The sequence below is a fragment of the Haliotis rubra genome, unplaced genomic scaffold, assembly GCF_003918875.1.
Source record: "Haliotis rubra isolate DU_JTF1 unplaced genomic scaffold, ASM391887v1 Scf223, whole genome shotgun sequence".
Lineage (NCBI taxonomy): Eukaryota > Metazoa > Mollusca > Gastropoda > Lepetellida > Haliotidae > Haliotis > Haliotis rubra.
Genome location: NW_025766259.1, coordinates 796818 through 806409, shown reverse-complemented (window position 1 = coordinate 806409; position 9592 = coordinate 796818). Strand labels below are relative to the sequence as shown.

Sequence of the window (9592 nt, the reverse complement as noted above, 5' to 3'; positions counted from 1 at the left end):
TGACCTACAATGATGGGTAAACAAGGATCGTACAATTCACTTGAGCATGTAGTGAATCCATCTGTATCCCTTCATGAATTCAATTTGTGATGCGAGATCACTAGATTGGAATATTCATGAATGTTTTAAAAAAGAGTGTTTATATTTCAGTTTGTGTGTTATGTTTGAAACTGACACATGCAAAATGGAACATATCCAAACAAAGCTGGATATTAGTCAACACTTTATACATTTAATTCAACAATAATGTTGTTACTGGTTACTGTTATGATAAAGTACCACTGTCAACATAGCAAATATTTTATTTTGTATCTGTTCCATTGAATATAATGAATAATTCATCAACTGCTGACTTCTTGTTATTTATTACCAAATATCAATATCAGTAAGTAAATAATCCAATATCTGCGATGTGTATAATAGCATGGATGGAGGATTTGTTGCGCCACTGATAAAAATAATTTTGACAAGCCCGAGATAATTCTATCAAGTAGCCAATGTAGCTTGTAGTCAGTGAGTTTAGTTTTATGAGACTTTCAGCAATATTCCAGCAATATCATGGCAGGCGGCACTAGAAATGGGCTTCACACATTGTCCTCATGTGGGAACACGCACCCAGGTTTTTGGCTTTAACCACAAGGCTACCCCGTCGCCTCATGTAGCTTGTTAGATGAATATCAATGTCAACCCTTCAAAACATTAATATGTAATTGGTTTAGAAATAGGACTTTGTAAAGAAGAAAAATTGTGATCAGTACCACATTGTGACTGTCTGATGTGCAAACAGTGAATTCAATAAAATAACTTGTGAAGTGATTCTTACACGCATGGGATGGAGAGTTCAAGTGTTTGAATGGAAGAAGTGTATTATTAAATACAGTTGATGTGTCAGCCTGAATAACCATTGGCCCTCCCATCTGCATGTAGACAGCATGGGAATCCCCCCAACTGCTATCACTGCTTTGAAAAGTATTTCTGTTCGATCACAGAGTGTAAATTTCATAATCAACTAAAGATCATAATCAGAAAGGAACCACAATCAGCGGGTCCTGGCCCTACTAAGGGACACAACTCTGCACAACAAATTATGGTACCTTGAAGGTGTTGCACCTGTGCCTGAACTCTCACCATGATATACTAAACATGAAGGAAACAAAAACAATACAAAGGTAAGTCTTTCACTTGATTTTATTCACGAAAGAGAACTCATTTCTCAAAGGAACATCTATTTCTACACTCCTTGATAGTGAATGGAACTCGTTATCAATATTATTTACACAAAGTCTACACAATGCAGCATTCATTCATCGTTTGGCCATCGTCTCTACGGCCTTCAACACTTGCTCAGCTGTCATGTCAGTAAGGGGTAGGCTGGACTCCTTGCCGAATTCTGTAACAGACAGCAAATGTCAAAGGAATACATGTCATGCAATACAGAAATATATAAAAAATCATAAGAAGTCTGAGCATCATATCCCCTTTCGATTATCACGTCTAGGACAACTACTCCAGGATTGTCTGGGCAAGGTTTAACCAATTACAGACTGTCGTCATATAGCTGTAATAGTGCTGAGTTCTTTGTTCATTAACTACCAACCGGTTAGTAATTAACTTTGACCTAACCACTACTACTGCTTCGTTTAGGAAGCAATGTAACCGTCTCAGTCTCCTTTATCCATAACTTTGCAGATAATTTCTCTTGGTTACAAGTGAATATTTTTTGGAATGCTTTTTTAACAATCCTATTTTATTTAATTGACTGAAAAGTAGTTTTGGATGAGAACTGAGACATCATACACAAGAAGTAGCAGTACTGGTGGGAAAGTTTCTTTCAACACAGCAGGCTTTGTTGGCCATTCCAACAGTATTGTACTCAAAGGTTTTTACTGTGTTGTCTTAACCATATATTAAACTGACTGCTACTGTGGTGCATGTTGAATCACATGACATCCAAAACTTGCAACAACAAATTATTCATCCAAAATTTTTTATTGTTGCTTAATTTCTTGACTTCAGTATATAGCATGTCACTGCAACAGGCTGTGATGACCTGTCATGTGGATCCCTTCTGGCAGTCATCACATTCAATAAAGCCTTATTGACAACACTCATCAGTCATAAATCATTATCTTGCCTCACACATAAATGTTGTTTTCTGATTGGCTGAGTGCTCTACTATTATTTTCAATGTACCCCGCTAACAAGCGAGTAACATTTTCTATGTACCCCGCTGGGAATGCTAAACTCATTTGGTACTTCGTTGTAGTAATTCTTTATCTCGAATAACACTGAATCACGTATGATGTACGGAATTTACCAATGTTTTGCGAATGCTAATTGATGGAAGGGAGATAACTCTAAATTGTTTTTCTTGTCATCTGGTACTCCATACTATGATCCGATCCCCATGCCTCAAACAGTTCAAAATTACCATTGAGGCATTCGGTAAGATACATATGTTGTTCACTGGTCCCTCGGTGGCCATGGGTTGATGTACCCTCGATGTTTCTTTATGTTCCCCACGTCCTTTGGGCTCAGGGAACATAAACAAACATCGAGGGCACATCAGCCCATGTCCCTCTCGAGACCAGTGAACAACTTACATTGCATTGATGTTCCATCAACCTTACCATATCTAGCATATAGCTTGGGCTGGACGTTGCTACATTCTCTGACGAGGAACGGGAACTTAGGGTTGTGTCTTTTTAGATCAACATAGTACTTCTCTACAAAATCCCTGAAACAAATAAGGAAAACTGACCATTGTGATAATACATAGATATTATAAACACAAGTAAACTGGAATATGGCAAACAGGTTATTGCACTATTCACTGCATCAGAATATATGTATACATTATGCCACAAAAAGAGAGATCTGTAAAGATACATACACAAGCTGAGGCCAGTAATTACACAGTGTCATTACTTTATGTATTCTAAATGTGTATATCCCCTCCAGCAATCTTTAGTATGATTACGACCTAATCCGTTGAATTTTGAACAGTCAGCAGTGACGAGTGGTTTTGTGCTAATCGGTCAATTTCAGACTGTTTTAACACAATGGGAGAGTCTAACTTCATTAATTAAGGGATCGGCTTGTATTGGATTTGACTACATGTTCTCTTAAATAGTTTTAACTCAATTCAGTTTCTGTATACAGAAATGTACCTGAGGTACAGGTCTGTAGTACATACAGGTGTCGACAACAACCCTTCAGTATTAGTCAGGTTGGGGAAACCTACCGATCAGCCTATAATAGGCCGAACAGGATATTATAGGCCGTTCTGCCTACTTTGCGATAGGCCGATCGGGCTATATTTGAACATTTTTCTAATTATTTCACAAACTATCAATTTCCGCACGAAATGGTTTTATATGATTATAGAGATGAATAGTTAATGGACCTCCTCAGCTTGAAAAAAATACGTTTTTTGGACAAAATGGAAATTTATATCATGTTCAGGAAAAGATGTTTCATTAAAAACACAATTTTGCATAGATTTTCCTTTTGAAAACTAACACTGAATATCTATGTCATTAATTTGCAATGCAAACTGTCAAAAAATATTACAGACTTATATTTAATTAGCAATTTCCAAACTCCTTTATTATGTGATGAAAATTCTCAAAAAGGGTTTGAATGAAAACCTTTGGACATCAAAACTTGAATGATGTTAATATCCTCATGCGGACATGCACCGCTTAAAATTTATTTGATAAATATCATAACTATAGGCCGATCGGCCTATAGCAAAATAGGCAGAACGGCCTATAATATCCCATTTGGCCTATTATAGGCCGATCGGTAGGTTTCCCCAACCTGTTAGTGAGCCACAACAGCCAGCCAACAAACTCAGCCAGCGCTGCACCTATGCTGTGCCTCATAATCGGCGGTCTTGTGCAATAAACTGAAAGACCTTGTCGAATTTATTGTAAAAGAACATGATTAAAATTAACAATATTTCAGTTCAGTGGTTAGTTAAATTGTTACTGACTCAGAAACGACAAAATCTCTTGGATACGTTTGCCCTTCAAAATGTCAACACAGAAATAGAGTAAATAACGCCGTTCTGTCATAGCATTTTCTTCCACTTCCAGCTACATTATGTAGAAAACCACACCTTACGCCCTTGCTAGCTGGTGACTTCTGGCATAAATGAAAGCGCAGTTCTTTTAGATGCTGCCCAAGCCTCAAAGCTGAAGCAGCCATTTTTGCCTTGTGCCAATTTTGAACAACCCAACGAAAACGGATTATGTATGCTAGATAAATAACAGGAACGTATTTTTTCACATCAGGGATAGAAGCTTTGATAAAAACGCGATTTAATGATGGGGCACAGCAGTCAACGTCAAATATGGTTAAACGAATGGATAAGGCATGCTGGCATGCTTTCCTTCGTATAACAATTTCTCACTTTGCAAGAAATACACAACGAGCTCTTTGCATATTTAAGCGCTGCCTACCTGTATATATTGTAAAGGAAGCGTAGTAAAGAGCCTACGAGGTTTCTTTACATCGGATCAAAACACCGGGACATTCCAATATATATATTTGTACGTAACTGAAAACAGTTACGAAAGCATAGTATGTCATCCATACATTAATATTTACAAAACACACATTGATCTTTCTATGGTGTTTGAAGTTCAACCAGAAAATGTTATGCAAAATGTTCCAGATTTTAAGCATCAAGACGTTTCCGGTAGTTTTGGAGTACTATATTGTAAACAACTATGTGAGTATGTAAAGAGGAAAAAGAACATACTGCTCTCCAGAAACTACAAAATCTCTTTTAATTGATATTATACAGTTTAATAAGTATATTAAATACAATAGAAGTATTACAAAATCAGTAGAAATTGACCATGATTAAAAGAAGATACACAGAAGGTGAATAAAGTAAAACAGGTTTAGGGAAATAGTACATTGCATAGTTTACATTGGAGTCCGATCATCTGCTAAATGCGTAAGGCAACGAACTTTGTTGTTTTACAGGATATCCGAAATGAGAGACAACGAGACAAAACAATGATGATATATTTTGTAAATTGTTCTTCACAGAAGAGCGTTTTCTTTACACTTTCAGTCAGATAGCTGAATGTCACTGTCTTTATCGCACTTGAATCTAGAAGACAAGTTCAAGTCAAGAAAGAATTCCTAACCGAGTTCTTCCTGTTTGTGTGCGTTATCTTTTCGATATTTTTTCTAGTCAGCCTGAAAACGTTTCAATATGGATAATTACACGAGAGTGAGGAAAATCGGTGAGGGTGCTTTTGGAAAAGCATTGTTAGTGAAAGCAAAAGCAACTGGAGGACAATTTGTTATCAAAGAAATCAATATTGGAAAGGTAAGTGTGTCATTTTATATCTGTCATTTCATTGAGAAATGTTTTGTTGAATTTATGTCTTATTTTCAATCATTAGCTGCTAATAAAATGTTGTCATCGATTTAGGTGCCAATGAGATAGAGCTTGGACTGCAATGAGCAATAAATAATTAATTGATTACTGAAGTCATTGCTTGGCCAACTAGTATGGCCATCTGGTCTGTTCCCTAATGTGTAACTTTGCTTTGTCAGGATGTGACAATAGATACGTCTAAGGGATTCTAGATGATCTCTACCAAAACAGAACAGATTATATCCACCAAACATGCCTCTTTGGAGTATTCACACTTTATTTGGCTGACCAGTAAACAAATATAGATGATCTGCACAACTGTACACAAATCTGGAAAACCCATGCCCATTTTCTTCAAATATTGTTTCAATTGTAATGAGTCATTTTTATAGCAAGATGTCAGAAACTGGATTGAGTTAACCATGTTGTATAGGCCGTAAATATGTAAATAAAAATATAATTTCATAATTTTTTAACCATAGCAAATGTAATGAGTCATTATTATAGAAACATGTGAGAAAGTGGATTGAGTTAACCATTTTGTAAAGGCCGTAAATATGTAAATAAAAATATAATTTCATAATTTTTTAACCATAGCAAAGTGGCAAACACTTGTTAAATCCTGCATTATTCTGCAGATATATGTCATTTCAGTCACGACATATTATCAAATGTTAGTTGGTCATATGTAGTAGATGTGTTAGGTGTGAGTGAGTGAGTGTCTTGAGTTTTACGCCACACTCAGCAATATTCCAGCTATATGGCGGCGGTCTGTAAATAATCAAGGCTGGACCAGACAATCCAGTGATCAACAGCATGAGCATCGATCTACGCAATTGGGAATCGATGACATGTGTCAACCAAGTCAGCAAGCCTGACCACCCGATCCCGTTAGTCACATCTTAAGTCATGCATGGGTTACAGAAGATCAACATTCTAACTCGGACCTTCACAGGTTGTTTGGTGTGAGAATATCACCCGCTGATCAATGTTATCAATGACACTGACTGAAAAAGGGTTCAAGCATGTCACACAAACTGTAAGAATATTGTATCCTATATTGTTAGCAAAGCTGTTTTTGTTGCTGTAACATGGTATATTTGAGTTAAGACTTTCTCAGTAAAGTACTATGTAGAGATTCTAGTGGGTTTGTTCTTGGTTTGAATCCCATCCAGGATTCAAACCAACACTTTCAGAGTGAGGCACATCGTTGTAATATCTTACTACATATATTAAGTAGTGGTTACACAGAGACAGTACTTCGGTTTGGTAGAAAGTCTCTAAGTTTAACTTCAAGAAATAGATGGGAAAAGACACAAGGTCTTTTAGCATTGTCACCCTATCACCAGTGTAGGAAAGATAGCCCGTCCCAACGTCCGAGACAGGTGAATTTTGTGGAGGACGGGTTACAAAAAATCCTGTCCGTCCTCATGTCAGGTCAGTTTTAGCAAACCAATGACATAATCATTATTATATTATAACCTTTTTGAATATTTACTGCCAAAGGATACTAGAATAATCAAACAGATAAAATTATCGCAAACGAAATCGATGAGATATGTTTGCTATAAGAACAGAGTTCTCTCCCTTAGCTTCTTGAAACGAGTTTAGTAAGGAAGTGCGTGATTGTCCGGTTGTCACAGAATCAACAATAGGAAAATGTGTTTCTTGTTTCCCCCAATTTCAAACCAAAATGGCGCGACCCTCATCGGTCGGTCTGCTGCTATGACTGAGCGAATTTACTCTTATTTTAGTCAATATTGAATGTGCAACTGGCAAGGATGCAGATTCAGACTATGACTCTGACTTCAGATCTTGATGGAGATGTTGATGACTTGTCTGAAGACTAGTTCTGTCATGTTGTAACCAGATGATTCCACTAGGAGAGATTTAACAGTCCAAGCTCTGTGTGTGCATATTAAATTATAGCTTAAAATAAAACAAACCAGTTTTAAGTCTTGAAATGGTGTTTTATTTATATTTGGAGGACCGGCTAGATTTTGGCAGGGCTGGTAAAAAAATTGACCTGCCAGTCCTGTGGACAGGCTAAATTTTCTACATCTTTACTACACTGCTATTACACTGCCCATCTGATGGTTTTCTATCCACACTGGCATAAGACAAACCTTAAGTGACATTAATGTTTAGAAAAGTTCTGTTGTAGTACCTGCAGTGCTTGTCATGAATTTTGATACTTATTCATAAAGCAAATGACCTCTAATTTCTCAATCAGGACCAGTTCTTGTAATGTTACACACACACGCAATCATATGTTCAATCTCAACTCCCTGGGGATCATAAAACTTGTGCAGTCATTAGGCGCACCAAGTTAATGTGGTTTTCCCATCCTTACGAGGTATCCATTCACAGCTGGGTGGACTGGGACATTGTACAAGTTTACTGCACGTTGCTGTAACCGCAACTAGGTGTTTGCACATGTTCATGTGGCCACCCTCTGGTCATTTACCAACAGATTCATGGGTTCTTTTATGTGCACAGGGTTGTGTACTGTACACTAGGGTTTGTGATAACACTGAAAGAGTCTGAAAGGTAAGTTACATCCGGTTACAGGTGAGCTCGAACCCAGCACCTTAAGCTTGCTTGATTATGACACTAGCCTGGCACCTGAGGCAGCTCTCCCACCGCACCCCTACTGGTTGAACAGTTTACCTGTGTTTACCTGTATGACTCGTGTGACTATGTCCTCAAGCCAATATTGTGTTCCCCTGGCATCATCTATTGTTATAGGCAGTGTCAGTGTGAAACTCAGTTCTGTCTCCCATATCCAATGACAATGGTAACTTACACCTACCTAATCAGTTTATGGATTCTTTTCCCATTGGTTTCAGATGAGCCAGAAAGAAAGAGTAGAGTCGCGGAAAGAGGTAAGAAAAAGACAAACATATATATCTAATGAATTGCTGTATTGATAATATAAGATTATTTTGGATTGCCTTGCTGCTGAATGCAATTTATGAACTGGAATATGGTAGCTTTGTATATATAAGCCCTTAAAATGAATAGAAATTGGGGATTGGGGCGAGCTAGGGCGTACTGTGTTGGGATGCAGATGTTCTTTGTTGCTGTAATGTATTGAAAATAATGACCCCATCATGTTTGTTATGTTTTGGATGTGTCTTTCCATGGCCCTCCTTGTAAGGACAACATACATTTTTAACCACTCTGTTTTGTTATGAAGTGTCCATTTTGCCCTGATCCTCCCCAAATACAGGAAACTACATTTGTAACGAACTCAAAGAGACCACTGATTTTAGTCTATTACAACCATAGTTTGTTACCAGTATTTTGGCTAAAATATACTGTAAGTGGCCATGACAAAAAGAATGTTTGTTATAAACTTGTTTACTGTATGTGTATTATTTGTCATGTCTTCCTACAGAGACTGTCATATTTTTGTGAGACACTCCCCTGATTCCAACAAAAATGACCATAAATGGTAATACAGTCGAACCCCGTTTACTCGGACCCCGTATATCCGTAAACCCCGCCTTCCGGATGATTTTTAGGTGAAACGAAACTTGCCTTCAGTAATTGTACTCGCTTAGCCGGACCCCGCGCTTCCGGACCCGCAGGGAGAAGTTTCAGACCATTCCCATAGATTTCCATTTTAACATGATCCAGTTATCTGGACGGAAAGATCTGGGCACATGTGCATGTGTACATGTATGTTTCACGTCAGTATTGTTTACAGGACGACTAAGTGTATTCATTGTTAATCTCTCGGCAGGCGTTTGCTGTGAATTGAGTACCCATTAAAACACTAGGGACTCGTGTCACTTCATTTGTGGCAGGTGTGAGAACATCACATCAGTAACAAAAACACATGCTAATTAAAGTACTGTCGGAAATGCTAGAAAAATGCTTTTTGACTTATATTTAAAATTCAGAGGTATTACAGTTACTTAAATAACAAATATCACTTCAAGAAACATCTACCTAATGTAGACCGAGGGAATAAATTTTGAGACATGCTCTAAAATATTTTTTTACTGATGAAAATACCAAAAACTTAGAAAAATAAGGGGTAGTGGGACGTTATTTGAAACAAACATTAACTGCCTGTGTTACGTCATCAGCATGCACGCTATCGACAGGTGAAATTGACACCTGAGCACACGCTCGGGCGAGGGTCATCTCAATAGATGTTTTCTGCAAAATGTTGAATATGTG

At 37.5% G+C, this 9592-nt stretch overlaps 2 protein-coding genes across 3 annotated transcripts in view; one reads left to right on the top strand and one right to left on the bottom strand.

Annotated features, from left to right (window-relative positions):
* Positions 1–1170: 1170 nt before the first annotated feature.
* On the bottom strand, positions 1171–4377 carry LOC124277560 (NADH dehydrogenase [ubiquinone] 1 alpha subcomplex subunit 2-like). Its single transcript, XM_046713277.1, has 3 exons — positions 4124–4377; positions 2631–2737; positions 1171–1390 (listed from the first exon to the last, which is right to left on the bottom strand). Exons 1-3 carry the CDS (start codon positions 4210–4212, stop codon positions 1305–1307), a joined length of 282 nt encoding a protein of 93 aa, XP_046569233.1. The 5' UTR covers positions 4213–4377; the 3' UTR covers positions 1171–1304.
* A 499-nt stretch (positions 4378–4876) lies between these two features.
* Positions 4877–9592, top strand: part of LOC124277559 (serine/threonine-protein kinase Nek1-like) — a 34798-nt gene continuing 30082 nt past the window's right edge. The window contains exons 1-2 of one of the 2 annotated variants that reach the window (XM_046713276.1): positions 4877–5350; positions 8251–8286. In XM_046713276.1, coding sequence (XP_046569232.1) covers positions 5234–5350; positions 8251–8286 — 153 coding nt within the window. In that variant the 5' untranslated portion in view covers positions 4877–5233. The remainder of the gene's footprint in view (positions 5351–8250; positions 8287–9592) is intronic. The other variant, XM_046713275.1, reaches the window with a different exon arrangement.

Coding starts and splice junctions, on each gene's coding strand:
- LOC124277560 (XM_046713277.1), bottom strand. CDS start 4,212: ATGGCTGCTTCAGCTTTGAGGCTTGGGCAGCATCTAAAAGAACTGCGC. Junction 2,738..4,123: donor CCAGCTAGCAAGGGCGTAAG/GTGTGGTTTTCT, acceptor TATTTGTTTCAG/GGATTTTGTAGAGAAGTACT. Junction 1,391..2,630: donor CAAGCTATATGCTAGATATG/GTAAGGTTGATG, acceptor TGTCTGTTACAG/AATTCGGCAAGGAGTCCAGC.